This window comes from Sapajus apella, unplaced genomic scaffold (genome assembly GCF_009761245.1).
Source record: "Sapajus apella isolate SASKATOON/1434 unplaced genomic scaffold, GSC_monkey_1.0 scaffold42, whole genome shotgun sequence".
NCBI classification, from domain to species: Eukaryota; Metazoa; Chordata; class Mammalia; order Primates; family Cebidae; genus Sapajus; species Sapajus apella.
In genome coordinates, this window is record NW_022436982.1 from 14665893 (window position 1) to 14686427 (window position 20535).

The 20535-nt window shown below is 39.4% G+C and overlaps 1 protein-coding gene, 2 long non-coding RNA genes, 1 other non-coding gene and 1 pseudogene across 4 annotated transcripts in view; 4 read left to right on the plus strand and 1 right to left on the minus strand.

Annotated features, from left to right (window-relative positions):
- The window catches only part of LOC116566121, a 21539-nt gene extending 12665 nt beyond the window's left edge, over positions 1 to 8874 (minus strand). The window contains exon 1 of the long non-coding RNA XR_004275743.1: positions 8800 to 8874. This is a non-coding gene — a long non-coding RNA (uncharacterized LOC116566121). The remainder of the gene's footprint in view (positions 1 to 8799) is intronic.
- The window catches only part of HAUS6 (HAUS augmin like complex subunit 6), a 58927-nt gene that overhangs the window by 35100 nt on the left and 3292 nt on the right, over positions 1 to 20535 (plus strand). The window contains exons 13-17 of the mRNA XM_032300109.1: positions 2035 to 2116; positions 13750 to 13816; positions 14131 to 14316; positions 16302 to 16437; positions 17843 to 18883. Coding sequence (XP_032156000.1) covers positions 2035 to 2116; positions 13750 to 13816; positions 14131 to 14316; positions 16302 to 16437; positions 17843 to 18883 — 1512 coding nt within the window. The remainder of the gene's footprint in view (positions 1 to 2034; positions 2117 to 13749; positions 13817 to 14130; positions 14317 to 16301; positions 16438 to 17842; positions 18884 to 20535) is intronic.
- On the plus strand, positions 2782 to 8854 carry LOC116566120. Its single transcript, XR_004275742.1, has 2 exons — positions 2782 to 2933; positions 8152 to 8854. It is a non-coding gene; the product is annotated as an uncharacterized LOC116566120 (long non-coding RNA).
- On the plus strand, positions 2969 to 5703 carry LOC116566114 (annotated as a pseudogene).
- On the plus strand, positions 13534 to 13668 carry LOC116566189. Its single transcript, XR_004275785.1, has one exon.

Below are 20535 nucleotides of genomic sequence, written 5' to 3' on the forward strand. Positions count from 1 at the left end.
TTTACCATGTTGGCAAGGCTGGTCTCAAACTCCTGACCTCATGTGATCTGCCTACCTTGGCCTCCCAAAGTGCTGGGATTACAGGCATGAGCCACTGGGCTCAGCCCATTTGTAGTTAGTTAATTTTTGATTTCTGGTTGCTTTTAAGGCTTTTCTTTGGCTGGGCATGGTGGCTCATGCCTGTAATCCCAGTACTTTGGGAGGCGGAGGAAGAAGGATTACTTGAGCCTGGGAGACCAACCTGGGCAGTGTAGTGAGATCCTGTCTCTACAAAAAAATACAAAAAATTAGCTGGGCATGGTGTCACAAACCTGTGGTCCCATTTACTTGGGAGGCTGAGATGGGAGGTTGGCTTGAGCCCAGGAAGTTGAGGTTGCAGTGAGCCATGATTGTGCCACTGCACTCAGCCTGGGTGACAAAGCAAGACCCTGTCTCACAAAAAAAAAAAAAAAAAAAAAAAATAGAGAAAAGAATTTGCCTATTTGTGGTTTGTGTGTGCTTATTTATTCTGAAAGCTCTTAACTTTCTTCAGTTTTAGAAACGTATTCACCAATATCTCTTATAATATTACTTTGTCTCTTATTCTTTTGTTCCTTTCCTTCCAAAACTCCTGTTGTTGGGACTTCTGTCTTTAATTTCTTTTAACTTCTCATTTATATTTATAATTTTTTTTGTATCTCATGGCTTCTTTCTAGGTATTTTCTTTAGATCTCTCTTATAACGCACTGATTATCTTTCAGTTATGTTTAATCTGCTTTTTGGCCTGTTTAGTAGTTAGTAGTCATAGGTACATACTTTTTACCTCTGTAAGCCATACTTACTTCTTTTCTATAACTGCCTGTTTTTTATGGTGTCATCCTCTTTCATTGTGGCTTCTGTTTCACTTTGGACATATAAAAATGGGGAAAGCCTTTCAGAAGGTAACATGTTGAAAAAGGTTGAGCCCTTGGACTGTCAGATCTTCTGTAATCCAGCCATGGCTTTCTTCACCAATCTTTTTTTTTTTTTTGAGACGGAGTTTCGCTCATGTTACCCAGGCTGGAGTGCAATGGCGCGATCTCGGCTCACCGCAACCTCCGCCTCCCGGGTTCAGGCAATTCTCCTGCCCCAGCCTCCTGAGTCGCTGGGATTACAGGCACGCGCCGCCATGCCCAGCTAATTTTTTGTATTTTTAGTAGAGACGGGGTTTCACCATGTTGACCAGGATGGTCTCGATCTCTTGACCTCGTGATCCACCCGCCTCGGCCTCCCAAAGTGCTGGGATTACAGGCTTGAGCCACCGCGCCCGGCCTTTCTTCACCAATCTTATTTCCCAGCATGCTTCCACTGGATATACCCTGTGCTTCAGCATAGCAACTTGTACGTCATTCTTTCAGTACTTTCATGCCTTCTTCCCATCCCCAGTCTGGGCTGGATGTCTCTCCTCTGCCTCGTTAAATTCTGTGTATACTTCTGTCATAGTACTGTATAACATAACACTTGACTCATCACTGTCTTTTCCTAGGCTGACTCTTTGGAGGCATGGTCTCCATCTTTTATTTCTTTCCCATCATTAGTATGTTAGTAGCATGTAGTTATTCAGTTATTCTGTCATAGGTTGAAAAATAAATATACAAGTTGACCGATGTCATAAATGTGCACTGAAATATGCTAAGACTGTAACTTTTTGGCCTTGCTGTTTTTTTTGATAATCGCATGATCTGTGTATATAAACATGAGGCATATAACACTGGGGAATTATGGATTCTTACTCCTTGAAGAATACTAAATACTAAAACTTGTTTAGTATTCAAGAATACTAAAACTTGTTTTAGTATTAGCCATCATTTCTTTTATGAGAGCTAGATATTGTCTTATTACTTTTCTGGTCGTCACTTTACACTTATCAATAGAAAACTGTCTTTTCCTATTAGTGTGCATATTATTTTGATTTTTTTGTTTTCTTCTATATAGAAGTTGTTCTAGAATTTCAAGAGATCCTTGAATATTAGAATGTACAAACATAAAGAGTAATCAATTTTTAAATTTCTTTAGATACACATAAGCAACATAATCAAGAAAATGGTTATAGAGGAGACAGTGATACCTTGGGAGCCCTACATGATCTAGCCAACAGGTAAAACAAATTTGATTTTCTTTTGTTAAACATTTAAAAATTTTTTATTTTATAAAAAATAGAGATGAAACGGGGTGCAGTGTCTTTCTCCTGTAATCCCAGTACTTTGGGAGGCCAAGGTAGGAAGATTGCTTGAACCCAGGAGTTCTAGACCAGTCTAGGACTAGCAAGACCCTGTCTGTACTAAAAGAAAAGACAAACGGTTTGATCTTTCTAGGTTGCAGAGGCTAGTCTTTAACTCTTGGCCTCAAGAGATCCTCCTGCTTCAGCCTCCCTAAGTGTTGGAATTATGGTCATAACCCCCTGTGCCTGGCCCACATTTGATTTTTATATTGATGTTTTTCCTATATTAATTTTATTTCCATCTTAAACCAGTTTTCAAACTTACTTACTCTGGAATAATGCATAATTTTGCCCAGTTTGTTTGTTTATTTATTTATGAATGAATGAATGAATGAATGAATGAATGAATAATAGGGAGCCTGCTCTTGTTGCCCAGGCTGGGGTGCAATGGTGCAGTCTTGGCTCACTGCAACCTCTGCCTCTTGGGTTCAAGCAGTTCTCCTCCTGGTTCAAGCTACCTCCCAAGTAGCTGGGATTACAAGTGCCCACCACCATGCTCAGCTAATTTTTGTATTTTTAGTAGAGACGGAGTTCTACCATGTTGGGCAGGCTGGTCTCAAACTCCTGATCGCAGGCGATCTGCCCACCTTGGCCTCCCGAAGTGCTGTGATTAGAGATGTGAGCCACTGTGCCAAGCTGATTTTGCCCTTTAACCAGACTATTTTTCTACCATAGACCCACATTTTCAGAAAAGGTCCAACATGGCAGCGGGGGCGGGCTGGGAGGTGGGACGGACCAAGGCTTCCGTGTGTTGCCGCCGCTGCCACCTTAGCCTCATCCTCGTTACTCTTGGGGTTTGGGGGTTCTGTAGCTGGCGTTACCAGCGCGAGGTGAAGGGAGGTGACGGAGCGTGAGTGCGCGCGTGGGGGTCCCGTCAGTCCCAGCAGTTCCCCTCGTGCAGGGTGGGCGGCGAGGGTCTTCAGCAGTCGGGAGAGGCCCTTGACGGCGCCATGTCGGCGGGCGGCCCATGCCCAGCAGCAGCCGGAGGGGACCCAGGGGGCGCCTCCTGCTCCGTGGGTGTCTCCCTCGGCGGGGTATTCATGTTCCGGTGGCTGGAGGTGCTGGAGAAGGAATTCGACAAAGCATTTGTGGATGTGGATCTGCTCCTGGGCAAGATCGATCCCGACCAGGCAGACATTTCTTATGAGGGGCGGCAGATGACGACCAGCCTGAGCTCCTGCTTTGCACAGCTTTGCCACAAAGCCCAGACTGTGTCTCAAATCAACCACAAGCTGGAGGCACAGTTGGTGGACCTGAAGTCTGAACTGACAGAAACCCAAGCAGAGAAAGTTGTTTTGGAGAAAGAAGTACATGATCAACTTTTACAGCTGCACTCTATTCAGCTTCAGCTTCATGCTAAAACTGGTCAAAGTGTTGACTCTGGTACCATTAAGGCAAAATTGGAAAGAGAGCTTGAGGCAAATAAAAAAGAAAAAATGAAAGAAGCGCAACTTGAAGCTGAAGTAAAATTGTTGAGAAAAGAGAATGAAGCCCTTCGTAGACATATAGATGTTCTCCAGGCTGAAGTATATGGGGCAAGACTGGCTGCCAAGTACTTGGATAAGGAACTGGCAGGAAGAGTCCAACAAATACAATTGCCAGGACAAGATATGAAGGGACCTGCTCATGATAAGCGTTGGAACCAACTGGAAGCTGAAATACATTTGCATCGTCACAAAACTGTGATCAGAGCCTGCAGAGGCCGTAATGACTTGAAACAACCATTGCAAGCACCACCAGGCCATGATCAAGATTCCCTAAAGAAAAGCCAAGGTGTTGGTCCAATTAGAAAAGTTCTCCTCCTTAAGGAAGATGATGAAGGCCTTGGCATTTCGATTACAGGTGGGAAAGAACATGGTGTTCCAGTCCTGATCTCTGAGATCCATCCGGGGCAACCTGCTGATACATGTGGAAGGCTGCATGTTGGGGATGCTATTTTGGCAGTCAATGGAGTTAACCTAAGGGATACAAAGCATAAAGAAGCTGTAACCATTTTTTCCCAGCAGAGAAGAGAGTGAATTTGAAGTAGTTTATGTGGCCCCTGAAGTGGATTCTGATGATGAAAACGTAGAGTATGAAGATGAGAGTGGACATCGTTACCGTTTGTACCTTGATGAGTTAGAAGGAGGTGGTAATCCTGGTGCTAGTTGCAAAGACACAAGCGGGGATGTCAAAGTATTACAAGGATTTAATAAGAAGGCAGTAACAGACGCACATGAAAATGGAGACCTGGGCAATGCAAGTGAAACTCCACTAGATGACAGTGCTTCAAAATTTGATGATCTGCACAGTCTGTATCATACTAAATCTTATTAAATTGACTGTATCTCCAGACAAGATTATTAGTCAGACTATTTTGAATTTGGGGCACTGGGGAAGATGGTGACAAAGACTATACAAAATCAGGGGAGGCTGTCTGTTGCCTAAATGAAAGACAGGTACTTCAGGGCTTCATGTGAACAATTCTAAATGCATAAAACCCCCTGTTTTTTTGTGGTAGGCTACAATTAGCTATTGCATGTAAGCAATTTTGATTTTCTTGAAATTCTAAGCACCAAAGCATGTGTTTCCCAAAGGGTATTACTGGGCTCTTAAGTACCAAATGAAACCCTACGGTTTTATTTGGTTCCTTTTCCCTCTAGTAGGAGGACAGTGCTAATTGGAATTTTATAAGAAATACCCTTTAAAATACAGAGAGTACATGAATTCATATTACATATTCTAGAATGTTAACTGTGGTGTTTCAGAAAACAGAACTTGACTCAAATGAATTGTAGAAATATAGACGACAATTTTTTTTAACTGAAAGAAAGGTTTTAGACTTAAAAAAAAATTTGTTGTGCATCCTGAAATCTAAATCAATACTTAATGATCATTTATTGTAATGAGTTTGCATTTTAGCTTTATTCAATGCAGTACGAAATAGTTTTCTTTAAGCAATCCTTTATTAATCAATCCTGCACTAGAAATAGTTTCTCAAATGTTACTAAACATTTGACTTTCTTGGTTTTTAAAAGAAATGCAGATGAGTATAAAACATCTGTTCTCAATTATGTTGATCTGTGTGCACGGTATTGGAGCATTTACTCATTCATGTTGAGTCTCAAATGCTTGTTTTCTGGGATCCACAAAAGACAGTGTTATACAATTTGAGTTGTTCATAGTTTGTCTTGTGATAGTTCTGGCATTTAAAGATAAACTTTTCTGGTAGTAAAAGTTCAGATTTATTATTATGTCATGAAACACAATACATTCAAATCAAACAGCCGTTTTCTTTCTAAGTACATGATTTCAAATCATCTAAAATGTGGTCAAGATGAGATGAAGACATTTTTACACAGTAATTGTTTTGGTTGGGTTTTCATGTGTCAGTTTATGTTTGACTAAAGATGTCTTCATATGCAGGTTTATAAATTTGTAAGGTCCCTTGTCCCATGATTAAATATGGAGTGCCTCCTCTCTGATCTAATATTCTGCAGGTCATTGTAACCGGCTGAGCAAAGTCAAAATGTTGCATTAAAGAGGTGATAGTTTTGCCAATATCACTGTTTTAAAGGATGTACAGTTAAGGGAATATTAAGTGGGAGAAAGCCTACAAGGCTTTAGAGTATTATCAGTATCTTCATTTCTGGTATTCAGATGTTACGTGACAAAACACTTTTTTTTGTCTTTCCCATATGCACTATATGTTTGCTCAAGGGTAAATCCATAAAATGTATATACTTTATTTTGTGATTTTGCTATTTATAATGTTTTAACTGTTGCTCATTTATGGTTTGTTTTGGGTGGTGTTCATCTGTATATCACCATGTTAATTTCTAATAGAAGTGCACTTCATAGTGTATATTGTTACTGATATTAAAATACTTTATAGCATTGCCTCTGAGCAAAAGCTAGTTTTTAATTGTACAAATGAATAATCAAGTTACATGTTATTGTTTGCTTTTGACAGGGTAGGGCTCTTAAAAGAAAGAAAGGAAAAAAAAAAAAAACTTGTTTTTTCCTTATGTATCTCCCTATGCCAAACACATACCTCCCATGCATGACATGAGATCTGCAAACTGGATTTTAGCCACTGTATTTATTTAGTAAAAACAATTTCCCATTGTAGCTGACCTGAAAACCTTTTTGCTGTGACATGAAACCATGTTATTCTTATCTTCTTAAAGCACAGCCTGGGTTGGAATGGCCATGGTATTTTTTTCAGAGAATATCCTTTATCTACTATGACTGAATCCTTAGGAAATGTAAGCTAGAACCTTTGATTTTCAAGAGCTACCTAATAAGTGTAGGTTTTTTTTTTTTTTTTTTCTAGAACTTAAAGTTGGAATTTTTATGAGGTCACTGTATAATTTGAAGGATTGTATGAAACAGTTAGACATAAATTCCTTTTAAGGAATGATAAGTAGAATGAAAAGTTCCCAAGTAGTTTAAAACTCCACAGGTCAGTTTCCTTTACATTCCTGCTTTACTGGGGTTTGTAAGCTTACGGTAGAGCACTGTTGCTCAGATGCTACTGTGAACTTCCTATCAGGTGTTAGAAAGTAACTAGTTAAAAGTTTATTTTAGAATATATGGTCTTTGGGGATGAACTAAGAATTAGTTATTAGTTCCAAAGGACTGAGGACCAGTTTTCTTATTTTCACATTTATAGGAAAGAAATTCATATGTCCCTGAAGCTTCTAGGACAAAACCAAACAACTAAGGAGGGAACTCGTACAAAGCCATTTCATTGAGAAAGGGACAGAAGGAGAAATATACACGTGTACACAGACAGAATGGTTGAGAAAATGTTTTTATAGAATGTGAGGGTTAGGCTGGGCGCGGTGGCTCAAGCCTGTAATCCCAGCACTTTGGGAGGCTGAGGCGGGTGGATCACGAGGTCAAGAGATCGAGACCATCCTGGTCAACATGGTGAAACCCCGTCTCTACTAAAACTACAAAAAATTAGCTGGGCATGGTGGTGCATGCCTGTAATCCCAGCTACTCAGGAGGCTGAGGCAGGAGAATTGCCTGAACCTAGGAGGCGGAGGTTGCGGTGAGCCGAGATCGCGCCATTGCACTCCAGCCTGGGTAACAAGAGCAAAACTCCATCTGCAAAAAAAAAAAAATAATAATGTGAGGGTTATATGGATGTGTGTATATATTTACACTTAACCTCTAAAATTCTCTTCTACAGTTCTTTGTTATGAATATGCTGGAAAAGCAACATTTTGGTAATGAGACTATTATTAAAATAGATTTAAGAAAGATGAAAATTTTGTGAGTCTTGATAATTATAACTCAACAGCTACCAAAAGTTAGCACAGCTTGTCTGTGGTGCTTTTTTCCCCCACAGAAAATTTTTTTACTGTATGCAGTGGACTTATTCTATTTTCATGTTTAGAAACAAAAAGGTTTCATGTGATTCATGTGTAAGATGCACAGTATTTGACATCCTGCTTATGTAATCCCTATTCCATCTATCCAGTCTTATACTTATGGTTGGCCTCAAATCTATTGCATTTAATGACAATGTTTTATTTATTTATTTTTTTTTTGAGACGGAGTTTCGCTCTTGTTACCCAGGCTGGAGTGCAATGGCGCGATCTTGGCTCACCGCAACCTCCGCCTCCTGGGTTCAGGCAATTCTCCTGCCTCAGCCTCCTGAGCAGCTGGGACTACAGGCACGCGCCACCATGCCCAGCTAATTTTTTGTATTTTTAGTAGAGACGGGGTTTCACCATGTTGACCAGGATGGTCTTGATCTCTTGACCTCGTGATCCACCCGCCTCGGCCTCCCAAAGTGCTGGGATTACAGGCTTGAGCCACCGCGCCCGGCCGACAATGTTTTATATCTAGTTAATTTGAGTTTAATATTTTTTATTAGCCTGTAAATAAAGATGGCATCTTCTACATTAAAAAAAAAAAAGGTCCAACATTTATGGTACATGGGAGTTTTTTTCCCTTCTATTGTTTATCTAAATATTGGGTTTCATTGGGATTATTTGGAAATTATCTAATGCAAGTTTGGGAGTTTGTGCCTTTTTATGTGTGTGAACTTTTTTGAAACCACTCTATTGACAAGTCCAAATGTTTGGGGGCCTTTGAGGTAATCTTGTCCAGATAATTTTCAGGCTGTATCCTTTAATGCCATTTTTTGCTGTGGATGAATCTAGCATAGCCTGTGGCTGGTCCAACTCTTTCCCACTTTAGCCTGGGCAACTTGCTCTTTTATATATATTATGTATTGGGGTGTTTGGTAAACTATTTGATAAGAAGAGTTCCATGCTTAAAAAAAATTTGGAGAACTTATGATTTACTGTAACCCCCAGATTTAACATATGAAAAAACTGAACTTTGTTCTAACTTTCTTCAGTAATATTCCTGTTTTCCTTATTGCCTTTTTTCCCTCTCTATTATCCCATTTTGTACAGATTACAGATTATATAAGCAAAAGAAAAATCTGTGAACTATATGTATGTAATCTGATTGGGGAGCATATTCTTTATTGAAATTAAACATTATTAAGTAGCAATCAAACACAAACTTTATTAGTTTTTTTTTTATTGTTTTTTGACCTAAATCGGTGTCTTTCATTCCTGCTTCCTTAAGTAGATGAGAGACAGATGAAAATAAAATACTTAGGAAAATTATAAAAGAAAATCCTAAATTTTAATTGAATTGAAGCACTCATCATTCTATATACTCTTAGTAAGTTAATAAGCTGTAACACTATAACCAGAGTCAAAACTGTTTTTGTGAAATTGAGTTATTGGTAGTTCTACAGTAATCTTCCAGTTCATAGCTGTCAGGACTAGTTGTGGAAGAACTATGTTTTTAGCCTTACCTGGATTTGATGCTAGTTTTTTGAGTTCCTAAAGAAAAATAATGAAATCTTCTGTGAGGACCTGGCATTGAAGAGACAGTAAAGTTACTGGCCTATGTATTTTACACTCAAATTACAATTGTTTTTATGGCAGGCTGGGGGAGGGTATGGTTGGTGCTTCCCAAACTCAATTATGTTTTTGGTTTGTCTTCCCTTGAGAGAGCAAATTAAATATTTGATTAAGGTATTTTGTTGGACTAAATATTGATGAGGATAATAGATTAATACATATAGCAGATTTTATTTGTGAACTCCATTAAACCCCAAGATTCTTATTTTTGGGGGGAGGGCCAGATACATGCCTGTAATCCCAGCACTTTGGGAGGCCAAGGTGGGTGGCTCACCTGAGGTCAGGAGTTCGAGACCAGCCTGACCAACATGGTGAAAAGCCGTCTCTACTACAAATATAAAAAATTAGCTGGTGTGGTGGCACATGCCTGTAATCCCAGCTACTTGGGAGGCTGAGACAGGAGAATTGCTTGAACTTGGGAGGTGGAGGTTGCAGTGAGGTAAGGTTGCACCATTGCACTCCTGCCTGGATAACAAGAGCAAAACTCCATCTGAGAAAAAAAAAAAAATTATTTGGATTATTTGTCCTGAAGAATTTTGTGCCAAGATACACTATCAGAATTCTATAGGAGGCCAGGCGTGGTGGCTAACGCCTGTAATCCCAGCACTTTGGGAGGCTGAGGTGGGCGGATCACGAGGTCAGGAGATTGAGACCATCCTGGCCAACATGGTGAAACCCCGTCTCTACTAAAAATACAAAAATTAGCCGGGCGTGGTGACGTGTGACTGTGGTCCCAGCTACTCGGGAGGCTGAGGCAGAAGAATCACTTGAACTCAGGAGGTGGATGTTGCAGTGAGCCAAGATCACGCCATTGCACTCTAGCCTGGCAACAGAGCAAGACTCCGTCTCCAAAAAAAAAGAATTCTATAGGAGTCAGAAATGCCACTCCTAAGAATGTAGTTCAAAAGGAAACTCATAATATAGGAGAAAGAAGCTATATTAAATATACTTTGATTTCTACGTCTGTCTTCTTCAAAGCTTCTGGATCTTTTATTATAAACTCCTGATTATTTTAATTATGGATTTTGAGATACTGACAGGAGGTAGGGGAAGGCCTGGTGGTGAGGGATCAGTGCTTAACGGGATGTGAACGATTATTATTGCTAAATAGTGGAATAGAACAGAAGGCCTGTGAAAAGCTAAGTTACTGGGATGTGGAAGTAGTCTGCTCAAAATTCTTCTCTGTTAAAGGTAGTTAAATGTTCCATCAGTAATATGTAACACAGATGGACTGTACTTATGAAAGAAAATAATACCTTTTTTGCATGTAGTTCAGCAGTTACACTATTTTATATCATTAACAATGTAGTTAACTGGGAAATTCATATGTAGATATGATCAATATAACTATTCAGTTAAAAAAACATGGAAAGAATGTAGTTTTTAGGCAGTGTTACTGGCCCTATCACATGTAGTTGTCATTCACGGATACCAAAATATATGTAGTCTTTTCCATAAATCTCATTGCTGACCCTTTTTTTGAGAGGGGTCTTGCTCTGCCACCCAGGCAGGAGTACAGTGGTGCAATCACAGCTCACCGCAGCCTTGACCTCCTGGGCTTAAGTGATCCTCCCGCCTTAGCTACCCAAGTAGCTAGGAGTATAGGCATGCGCCTCCATACCCAGCTAATTAAAAAAAAATTTTTTTTTGTAGAGATGAGTTCTCTTTATGTTGCCCAGGCTGATCTCAAACTTCTGAGCTCAAGTGATCCTCCCCTGTCAGCTTCCCAACATGCTAGGATTTCAGATGTGGGCCACTGTGCCTGGCTTTCATTTCTGGCTCCAATCGGAGTGAGCTCATGGAGGCTGCATTATACTTGAAACCAGAATTCAGCAATTGGTGATGCTTTTGGTGTATACTCTGAAAGTTACCTTTGCAATGGCTTTCTGTGTGTGTGAGTGTTCTATGATATTTCTAATGGTAACAATGCTGTTGTTCTAGACATCTAACTTCTATGTTTTCTCCCATACCATGTTTCAAAGATAAGAAGGGCAGTGTGATCTTGCATACATGTCAGCTAAACATCATTTGTGTTAGAAATTGAATTCTAGTCTTACATCTTTTCCTTTTTATAGTTCCTATTTTTATTTTTCTCCTAATTATTGATATAACAACAACAGCAAATAAAAATGAGAAATAATTGGTTAAAATTTCTGAGGAATCACTTGTAACCTTTTTTCCCCCAAGTTCTTACCTAGGCCTTGTATATCATCATATATATATTTAGCTCTAGCCGGGCACAGTGACCCACGCCTGTAATCCCAGCACTTTGGGATGCTGAAGCAGGCAGATCACCTGAGGTCAGGAGTTCAAGACCAGCCTGGCCAACATGGTAAAACCCCGTCTCTACTAAAATCACAAAAATTAGCCGAGTGTGCTGGTGTGTGCCTGTAGTCCCAGCTACTCAGGAGGCTGAGGCAGGAGAATTGCTTGAACCCATTGAACCCAGGAGGTGGAGGTTGCAGTGAGCTGGGATCCCGCCACTGTACTCCAGCCTGGACAACAGAGTGAGAATCTGTCTCAAAAGGAAAAAAAAAATAGCTCTAATCAAAGCATGGATACAATCTAATCAAATTTAAAAATGCAAAATTCTAAAGTACAAAATTTTAAAACATTAACATAGTATAAACAGTTGTGATTTTTTTTTCTTGGCTGTGTGTATGTCTAAATAACATTCGCCAATTTTCATTGATAATAGCTTTGTAACACTGCATTTATTTTTAGACTTAATTTCTTCTCATTTTTATTTCTTTACTACTATAAAAGGTATGTTCCTTTTTTTTTTTTAACTCTGTGCTGTTCCATTAGGATAAATTTCCACAATGCGATCACTATCCTTTCTTCTATTTTGGTACAGTGCTAGGATTTCATGGGCCTCAATCTTGGCATAGCAAAAGGATGAAGTATAAAGACTGAGCCAGGGCTGCTTTAAAGTTGTCTTAGATTGTGATGTTAACAGGTTTAATAGCATATTACCAGTTCAAAAATGAGAGAGGGGAGGGTATAGAATGTTTCCATTGTTCTCTGCTACAAGGTTCCACAAGAATCATTCAAATGGAAACACTTGTCACTTATAGAACCCCATTCTCAAGTGGCATTTACTCATCGATTCCATCAGTCCATCAAGCAGTTAACATGTATGTATTGCACTACCAACCACTGTGTTAGCCCCTGGGAATAGGCTTAGGGAAAGACATAGCCTTTGTCCTTATCTTCTTGCAGTGGTGGTATCTTAGTGGCATTGGTCCATAGATTGGTGGCTCTGTTTCAGGGGGCTTTTTGATGATTTTAATGTAAAATTTCCCCCAAAATCTAGTAGGTGATGAATCTTTGACTTTGATACCTGGATCATATCTTGTCAATGCTAAGTTGAAGCTTGAGCAATTGCAGTGATTTTGAATTAGGTTTGGATAGGCAAAGATTCTAAGAGTGCATGTTTGAAAAAGTTTGAAAATTATATTTACTATGATATAAAATATTTGCAATGCTATTAATTTTGTACTTCTAGTTATAAGAAGACAGGAAAGCACCAACATGCTGTTGAAAGTGGTCTTGGTGGTAATCCTGTCTGTTGTATTAACTAGAGTAGAAAAACTTCAGGTTTTTGCATTTTAAAGGTTTTTAAAGATCAAAGTAAAAAAGTTACCATTTCTTTGAAGATTTTAAAATTTAATAACATTTTACAATTAGCATGAAAAGATGCATAAAGTTTTAATATTTATCCAAAAGGGCAAGGGAATAAAAAGATTAAGAAATACAATGTGGCAAACAAAAACTCTAACCTATGACGTTACTGCGACGTGTAACACATTTGCTACAGAGCAAAATGTAGCATATGATTTTGGACATGAAGCTTCAAAAGAATCTGAAAAATAAGTCTCTGGCTGGGCCGGTCATGGTGCCTGATGCCTGTAATCCCAGCACTTTGGGAGGCCCAGGCGGGTGGACCACCTGAGGTCTGAAGTTCGAGACCAGCTTGGCCAATGTGGAGAAACCCCGTCTCTACTAAAAATAGAAAATTGGCTGGGCTTGGTGGCGCATGTCTGGAATCCTAGCTACTCAGGAGGCTGAGGCAGGAGAATAGCTTGAACCCAGGAGGCGGAGGTTGCGGTGAGGTGAAATTGCGCCATTGCACTCCAGCCTAGGCAATAAGAGCAAAACTCCATCTCAGAAAAAAAAAAGCTTGCTACAAAGAAACGGTGATTTGGACCCTGTGACATTGTAATAATGCAATTCTAGTTAACTGAATCTGTTTTTAACCTGTGTTCAAGTTTTGGAGTGTTAACATTAAGTCATTTAACTCTTTCAAATGAAAATACTGTTGACTTGGTATGTGGTAAGTAAAGTCTTTATAATTGGGAGGCTGATACACAAATTGGGCTGAAATACTGCTCTACTTGTCACCATGCCTCCCTAGAATAAACTAACTGCCTTTTGATGACCGGGACGAATTGAGTGAAATCGTAACGGACAGATACGGGGCAGACAGTTTTTTTAGAATAGTCAGACTCGTAAAGGGAATGGAATTCCTTCCTCCTTATAACTTGGATTTGTTGTCTTTTTTCCTTTTAGCCCTGCCTCTTTCTTGTTGCAGTCAGTTTTGCCATCAGATAGGAACAATGTTACACTACTTGAAAAGGTATATTTTAAAATAATTCTCAATTAATTGTGACCATACTAAACTATAAAATATTACTTATTTTTGTTGATACCACAGTTTAATTTCTGTTTTCACATTTTCTAGTATTTGTACAGTTTGTGTCATTTCTGCTTATACATTTCTTATTGCTAAGTGGGAATATTGGAATTAGTTAATTCTGCCAGTGACATACAATTTCACAAAATATTAACAATCTTTTTTAGGTTCATATAACCAGCAAACTGCTAATGAAGAAAGCTTGAAGATCAGCCGTGATCATTAAGGGTTTAACATTACATATCTGTCTTTTTCAGGACACAAAGATGAAAACTCCCAAAGAAAAGAACGAAGCAATTTCTAAGAAAATACCAGAATTTAAAGTGGAAAATTCTCCATTGTCAGATATTGCAAAGAATACAGAGAGTAGTGCATTTGGAGGGTCTCTGCCAACTAAAATAAGTGATTCATTTCAAAAAGAGCAAGATCATCTGGTAGAAGAGGTGAGAAAAGACTATAATGAGTATACTTAAATGTCATTTATTGGATGGGCACACTGCCTCATGCCTGTAATCCCAACACTTGGGGATTACAGTTAATTATTGATTACCTGGATTAGTATAGGATAAAGAAGGCTATAGGTCATAAAAATTATGGTTAAAGCAAAATTAATGTGGTACAAATTGTACTGGGGAGGCAGAGGCTGGAGGAGGCTGTGGCAAGAGGAAAACTTGAGCCCAGAAGTTCGAGACCAGCATGGGCAACATGGTGAAACCCATCTCTACAAAAAAATAAAAAAAAAATAGTTGAGAATGATGGCACCTCTGAAGTCCCAGCCACCATGCCTGACTGAATGTCAGTCATTTTTCTTGTTTGTAGTATGAGGTCTAGTTTCATGGTCCCTAAGTACTTTTAAATCTCTAAAATGTACTAAGTCCTTTTAAATCGCTAAACAATATTCTGTTGTTTCTTTTCATTGACTCTATACTAAAGAAAAGATGGTTAGTCAGTCTTTTTTACTTTCCTAATTTTGAAAGGAAAAACACATTTTCTGCTTAAAATAATTTATATTAGCAATGGGATCAAATAGACGAGGAAAGTCTTAAAATCTCATGAAGCTCTGAAAGTAAAATGAAATTAATTTTCTTTAAGAATGTTTATGACAGGTGATATTCAGTATTTGAATTCCCAGAAGCACTCTTGTTTTCGTGAGGGAGAAGCCCTTTATTTTCTTGGGCCAATTTAATTATGGCTTCAAGAAGTTTATTTATTTATTTTTTTTTGAGACGGAGTTTCGCTCTTGTTACCCAGGCTGGAGTGCAATGGTGCGATCTCGGCTCACCGCAACCTCCGTCTCCTGGGTTCAAGCAATTCTCCTGCCTCAGCCTCCCGAGTAGCTGGGACTACAGGCGTGCGCCACCATGCCCAGCTAATTTTTGTATTTTTAGTAGAGACGGGGTTTCACCATGTTGACCAGGATGGTTTCGATCTCTTGACCTCGTGATCCACCCGCCTCGGCCTCCCAAAGTGCTGGGATTACAGGCTTGAGCCACCGCGCCCGGCCTTATCTATTTATTTTTTATTTAGACAGAGTCTTGTGCGGTTGCCCAGGCTGAGGCTGGAGTGCAGTGGTATAATCTGGGCTCACTGCAACCTCTGCCTCTCACCGCAACCTCCGCCTCCTGGGTTCAGGCAATTCTCCTGCCTCAGCCTCCTGAGTAGCTGGGATTACAGGCAGACGCCACCATGCCCAGCTGAATTTTTGTATTTTTTAGTAGAGACGGGGTTTCACCATTTTGACCAGGATGGTCTCGATCTCTTGACCTCGTGATCCACCCGCCTCGGCCTCCCAAAGTGCTGGGATTACAGGCGTGAGCCACCGCGCCCGGCAAGGGCAGAGTTTTTAATTTGCATGTTTTTTTTTTTTCCCAGTTTTATTGATGGTTAATAGAGAGCACTATTATGATATTACATACTTTTCTATGTTTTAGAATGTATCTCTGCTTTTTTCGTTAATTTATATCTGATAATGAGGTTTCTGGCAAAGAGGTATGTTGTCAGAATGATTTTGTTTCTTAATAGAGGTGTTACTATGCAAATTAATTATAATTGTGAGAAGAGTGCTTCTTTTAAAACTAGTCATTTTAGTGAATACAGAGCTGTCAAGCTCAAAGTTGTGGCAGATAGCAGCCTAGGTCACTGGGCAATTGGAACTGCCCCTAAATCTTCCCAGTGTAAAGATTGTTATCTATTCTTTCCTTTATAATGGGCTCTCCATTTAAGATGAGGAAATACCTTGAGTTTCATTTCACTTTACAGGATTGTACCTAGATGGTCTATACAGAGTTGTCTGGGAACTTCTTTGTTGCTTATTTTTGTGCTGTCTGCAAAAGTAGGGGCTGCTGACCATGAAGTGCTTATCAGGGGTTTGTTGCATTCTACCAATGGGCTTGGTAATCTTTGCTTTATTTTTTCTTTTCTGTTTTAGGTTGCCAGAGCAGTTTTATCTGATTCACCACAGTTCTCTGAAGGAAAAGAAATAAAATTAGAGGAACTAATTGACTCTCTGGGTTCTAACCCCTTCTTAACAAGGAACCAGATTCCCCGCACTCCAGAAAACTTGAGTAAGTCAGTAATGCTCTCTGTAACTCTTTTTTCTTTCTTTGACATTACCACTGTTAGAACCATGGCCTGACAGATCTTTTTAGCTTAGTTGGCAATGACTTTTTTTTTTTTTTTTTTGAGACAGAGTTTTGCTTTGTCACCAGGCGCCAGGCTGGAGTGCAGTGGTGTGATCTCAGCTCACTACAACCTCCGCCTCCCGGGTTCAAGCAATTCTCCTGCCTCAGCCTCCTGAATAGCTGGGATTACAGGCACGCACCACCACGCCCAGCTAATTTTTGTATTTTTAGTAGAGACAGGGTTTCACCGTGTTGGCCAAGATGTTCTCGAACTATTGACCTCATGATCCGCCCGCCTTGGCCTCCCAGAGTGCTGGGATTACAGGCGTGAGCCAGCGCGCCCGGGGGCAATGACTTTTTATTTATGCTGCTATAAGGGACTTTTATCGACATACTAAGTATGGGCATTCTCACATAACAGTCTTTTAGCAGTATTTTGTGCCTTTAGTGTACTCATTATACAGAGATAGAACATTTTGATAATATACAATTTTGTTTTTGTTGTTTTACTTGGTTTTTATCAGAAAGATCTTATTTGAGCATTAAAAAAAACTCTTGCCTCCAGGTCTGACCTGTGATCCACATATTTATAGAGTACAGAGGCTATGTTCTCCCAGTTATCAACAAGAAGCATCAGCCATAAACCATGTGTGTGGAGGTCTTTACCGCTCCCAAATGAGTCAAACTGCCCAATACCTTTTTCCGTATATCCTGTAATTTGTGTAGGCAAAGCTCTGATATTGGTGTCCTTAGGTAGGCACATCACCTTGGTTGTGTAAATAAATAATTTCTGTTTTGCTGTTGATTTAATTCAGTTTGAACTGAGCCACAGCCTGGTCAGAAACTACAGCCTCTGAACCAAGTTGGGCCCCACTTTGTGTGTTTTTGTAAATAAAATTGTATTGAACATAAGCGTATTCATTTGTTGACATTGTTTATGGCTGCTTTCATGCTATCATGGCAGAGTTAAGTAGTTAGACAGAATGGATGGCCTGCAAAGCCTAAAATATTACTGTCTGGCCCTTATAGAAAATGTTTGCCAAACCATGGCCTAGATGGACAAGAAAATTTCTTTTTAATACATGTAATTCATATGTGCTATGTAAAAGTTGATGCACATTTCAGGAACATCTGTCTTTATATGTGTTTATTTGTGTGTAATAAGTTGGAGATGGGGTTCTTTGATGATGGGATTTGTTATATTGTGGAGCCTTGTAACCCAGCCAGTATATTTATAGAACACATACTGAGTCAGGAGTTTTATCTTCAGTGTTAGAAATAAAATGATTCATTGCATGCTCTGTGTTTGAGAATGTTAGTAAATTGTGTTTTTTCCCCTTTTAATTAGTAAATGAAATTAGGAGCTCATGGAGAAAAGCTATTGAAGTGGAAGAAAACAGAACTACAGAACCAATTCAAATGGATACTGAGCATAGAGAAGTATTGCCAGAATCATCATCTGTGTTGCATGATCAAAGAGAATTTAGCATGGCCGATTTTCTCTTCGAAACCACTGTATCAGATTTTGGCCAGTCTCATTCGACTGAAGAGAAAGATGTTTCAGATTGCAAGTGTATGCCTCAGAAACATGTGGTGACCAGTCACATAGATGAACCAATAACACAAAATCAGTCAGATTTGTTAAATAAGAAAGTAATTTACAAGCAAGATTTGGAATGTATAGCCTTAACCAAGCTTTCAGAAACTAGCCAAATGGAGACATTCTCCCCTGCTGTCGGCAATAGGATAGATGTGATGGGTGGCAGTGAAGAGGAGTATACTAAAATATTGGACTACTTACAAGCTTCTTGTAACAAGCCTTCCACAAATAAAACTACCTTGTGGAACTCTTTTCAGGTATCAAGTGGAATTAGTTCTGAGAGTTTTAAAGATACTGATTTTGGCATATTACATGAAACTCTTCCAGAAGAAGTTGGTCACCTAAGTTTTAATAGTTCCAGTAGTTCAGAGGCCAATTTTAAACTGGAGCCAAATAGTCCTATGCATGGTGGCATTTTTCTAGAACATGTTGTGGAAAGGAGACAGACTACTCCAGAATCAGACTTCAATATTCAGGCTCTTTGCAGTAGATATGAGGCTCTAAAGAAATCTCTTTCCAAGAAAAGGGAAGAATCTTACCTCTCGAATCCCCTAACACCTGAAAGACACAAACCAGTATTGAGCCCTGCTACCCAAAATGTACAAACAGAGGATATGCTTAACTTTTTGGACACCCGTGATTTGCATACTGACCATACAAAGCCATCATTACGCATGTCCATTGGTGAAAGAAAACAGTCTCTTTCACCACTAATTAAATTTTCTCCAGTAGAACAAAGATTGAGGACCACAATATCATGTAGTCTTGGAGAACTACCTAATTTAAAAGGTAAGGTTTAACTAGACCTATGCATATTCACTTGTTGAAGTTTTCTCTTAACTTTTGATAAAACCAGTCCATAATGAATGCTGCATGACCTTTATTTTATTTTTTTTTATTTTTTTTTTATTTTCTTTTCTTTTTTATAGAGATGGGGTTTCACCATGTTGGCCAGGCAGATCTTGAACTCCTGACCTCAAGTGATCCACCCACCTCAGCCTCCCAAAGTGCTGGGATTAAAGGTCACCACGCCCGGCTCACCTTTATTGTTAATGTGCTCCTCTTTCCTTCATCTAGGATGAAGGGAACAATCCCTTACTGTAAAAGGTCCTTTCAGAATCTCTGTTGATGTATATATAGTTACAATTGATTTGGGATGAGGGTGGGGAAAAAAGCCCCCCAACCCAAAGCTACTGGTTTTATAATACAAATGACCAAAAAGGTAAATGTCATCAAAATCTTGTCCAGTGGAAGGTGGTTTTTAGAAAGTTGAGAAACACAATTTTAAATATCATCGTTGTAATGGTGTAATATCTCTTACTTCCTTTGAAATACATTTGGTGGGAGTGGGGAGTAGAAATAAAAGAAGCCAGGTTAGTACATGAGTTTCCTAGCCTACCATAACCAAGTACCCTAAAGTGGTTGGCTTAGAACAGCAGAAGTTTATTGTCTCTGGAGACAGCAAGTTCTAGAGGCTAGATGTCCAAAATCAAGATGTTGAAAGGGCATCTTCCCTCTGAAGCCATTAGAAGAGGATCCTTTTCCTCTTCTAGCCTCTGGTAGCGCCAGGCATTCCTTGGCTTGTGGCAGTGTAATTTCTAACCTTTGCCTCTGTTGTCACATGGTATTCTTCCCTTGTGTGTCTATGTGTCTTAGAAGGACACAGTCATATTAGCTAATTAATGGGTCACCCTACTCCAGTATGACCACTTCTTAGCTAATTATATCTGTAATGACTGTATTTCCAAATAAGGTCACATTCAGAGGTACTGGAGTTAGAGCTTCAACATATCTTTTTGGGGGACACAATTCAGTCCTTAACAGTTAGTATTAATAAATATTGAAGCTAAGCTTACTTTTCTTCACTTTTGTATGTTTGAACATTTTCTTCATAAAAGGTTAAAAAAATTGCTCTTATAGCTCATTAGGACTGATAAGGATCTGGCGATACAGATTTATTACATATTACTCTGATTTGCCCCTAATAGTTATACACTACTACATTGAAAAGTATTTGCCTGGGCACAGTGGCTGATGCCTGCAATACCAGCACTTTGCGAGGCCAAAGATGGGAGGATTGCTTGAACCCAGGAGTTCAAGATCAGCCTCAGCAACACAGGGAGACTGTTTCATTACAAAAAATTAAAAAAATTAGCTGAGTATATTGGCGCATGCCTGTGGTCCCAGGTACGCATTAGGCTGAGGTGGGAAGATTGCTTGGGCCTGGGAGTTTGAGGCTGCAGTGAGCTATGATCATACCACAGCACTCCAGCCTGGGTCACAGAGCAAGTCCCTGTCTCAGGAAAAAAAAAAGTATTCTAAGAGGAGTGTATTGATCTTTGGAGAAAGAGGGTACTTTGGTGAGAATAATAGTAATTTTATCATAATTGAGTGTTTGCTACTGCTTGGAATCTGTCCTATTTATTTTTCTTTGTAATATT